The 2271-nt window shown below is 50.9% G+C and overlaps 1 protein-coding gene across 1 annotated transcript in view; it reads right to left on the bottom strand.

Annotated features, from left to right (window-relative positions):
- Positions 1-2271, bottom strand: part of LOC104405000 (activin receptor type-1B-like) — a 4783-nt gene that overhangs the window by 2346 nt on the left and 166 nt on the right. Inside the window, 4 exon segments of the mRNA XM_010013582.1 lie at positions 2-75; positions 397-627; positions 903-1151; positions 2187-2271. The exon segment at positions 2187-2271 is cut by the window's right edge and continues 30 nt beyond it. Of these exon segments, the coding sequence (XP_010011884.1) occupies positions 2-75; positions 397-627; positions 903-1151; positions 2187-2271 (639 nt within the window).

The following is a 2271-nucleotide window of genomic DNA, read 5'->3' as shown; positions in this document are numbered from 1 at the left end:
GGTTCAGGTAGTCAAAGAGGGATCCGTGCTCATGGTAGTCGGAGACGAGCCACAGTTGAGTCCATGTTCCATTATCTGTAGCAGGAAAGAGACCGTGCTCAGCACACAACCATGGAGCATTCTGCTTTCTGGGACAGAGATAAGGATAAGGCTGCAGCTCAACAGCCAACCCAGGGGGTAAAGAACTTTAAGGCCAAACAGGACTTGAAGGTGCAGCTCAAGCCCCATCACACTGCTCTCCAGCAGCAGTTTTCCATCTCTTAGCACAGAACATTCAAATATGCAGCTATTTGGTTCAATCCTTGAACCGTTTCACTCTAAACCCAAGTGAAGAGATGCACCTCCCATGAGCAGGTTGCCCGTAGGGGAAGTCTTTGTTCTCAGGCCCCTTTTTACCTTTGTTATCCGCAGCGATGAATCCCAGGATGTTCTCATGGCGCAGCATCACAGTTTGATATATTTCTGCTTCCCGAAACCAGGAACGCTCCTCCCGAGAGGAAAAGATCTTGACAGCCACATCCCCTCCACGCCACCGGCCTCTCCACACCTCCCCGAAGCGGCCTTTGCCGATGATCTCCTGCAGGACAATGGTCCGGGCCACGGTCCGTTGGACAAACAGTGGCAAACCTACGGAGAAGGGATTGGAGGAAGCAGAGCCCGTTGCAGCAACACAGCAGCACTTCAGGAGGAGCTGAACTACTGCTCTGACCTGGCCTAAGCACTGAACACTGACAGTGTCTGCTGAAAACATGCCCTCACATTTCTCATGCCAAAGCAACCTCAGCAGGGTGATGAGGCAAGAGCTTCACAGCCAGGCAAAGCTGAGGCAACCAGGAGCCCAGGATAGACTTCTCCACTCCAGGACAAGTTCTCATTCATCATTTCCAGTCATATCTTCATACCTGAGCCAGAGCCAGAGGTGGAGAGATCGTAGACTAGATCTTGCAAGGTCTTGTCCTTCGAAAGGCACATTTCACAAGAGGGGTCTTCCATGTCCAGCCGCTGCCGATTGTGATAGACTCGTTGGTGGTGGTGAAAAACAAAGACCACGATGATCATGACAACAAACACGAGGAAGACAGGTCCAGCAATCACTGCCACCAGCTCCACAGGACCCCAGCTCGACGGGGGTTCGTTGTCTTTCAGGTGTCCTTGGGAGGAAAGGGAGGAGAAGAAAAGACACTTTTAGAGATGGTGGCATTGGGGATGATTGGCTATTTAGCAGAGGACAGGAGACCATTCCTGGCTGGATTTGCTCCAGCAGCCTGTATTTTACCCTCCCCTTGAGCTCTCCAAGGAGGAGAAAAAGCAACTAGTCAATAAGGACTCATTTCTCCCTCTTTCCCCTTCCTTCTGTAACAACCAGCAAATACTTGGACCTGAGGACAACAATTACTTGTCTTTTTGAGACCAGATGAGACTTCCCCACTGAACCCAAGGAGGACACATACCACAGTCTCCATATGACCCACTACATACCAGCCCAAAACGTAGAGTAAGGAGGTATGAGGAAGTACCACGTGCCCTCTCTGTCCCAGGAGTGAGAAAGGAGCAGACATTTCCCACACCCTCCCTTCAAAGGCAAAGCTGCTTCCTCTTTGTGTATTCAGAAGTCGGGCACCCCTCCATCCCACACACTTCACCCTGAACCTGCTGCACCATTCCCATACTTCAGCACTGACAGGATGTGCAGGGCCTGGAAGAAGGAAAGCAACTCTAGCTGATAAAAGAAGGCCGATTTGAGTGCAACTCAGAGGCAAGAATGGGATCTGAGCCATGCCCATGGACCACACAAGGCCTTGGGCTGCTGCAGGCATGAAGCATCACGCATGTATTTAACTGGAGATGAATGTGGCGCTGCTGCTTCTGGAGGCCTAGGAGGAAAGCAGCAGGGCTGGTCAGCTGAGAGAACCTGGAGCTACAGAGTGAAGTGAAACTGCAACCCCCCCCCAAACTTTGGAAGCTTCTCCTCCCCTAAAGCCCAACCTCATCATGTGGTGACACTTCGTCAGCCACAGGGGGAGTTCAAGCAACTTCATGGTTTACGTTGAAGCAATTTGATCCCTGAAGTGGAAATAACACGAAGGAAATAAAACTAATGCTCCAACCTAAGGGCAGAAGTGAAAACAGGGCCGAGAACTCCTTATTCCCACTTCCCACATCCAGTTCTTCAGCTCCCTACTTACCACTGGGAACCATCAGGTCAATTTTGTTGCAGAAATCCGAGTAGCAGCAGTGAGTGTTACGCAGATCTTCCGAGCTCAGACAATA

This window comes from Nestor notabilis, unplaced genomic scaffold (assembly GCF_000696875.1).
Source record: "Nestor notabilis isolate BGI_N333 unplaced genomic scaffold, ASM69687v1 scaffold31360, whole genome shotgun sequence".
Lineage (NCBI taxonomy): Eukaryota > Metazoa > Chordata > Aves > Psittaciformes > Psittacidae > Nestor > Nestor notabilis.
Note: the sequence above shows the minus strand (reverse complement) of the source record. Positions and strands in the feature narration are given on the sequence as shown.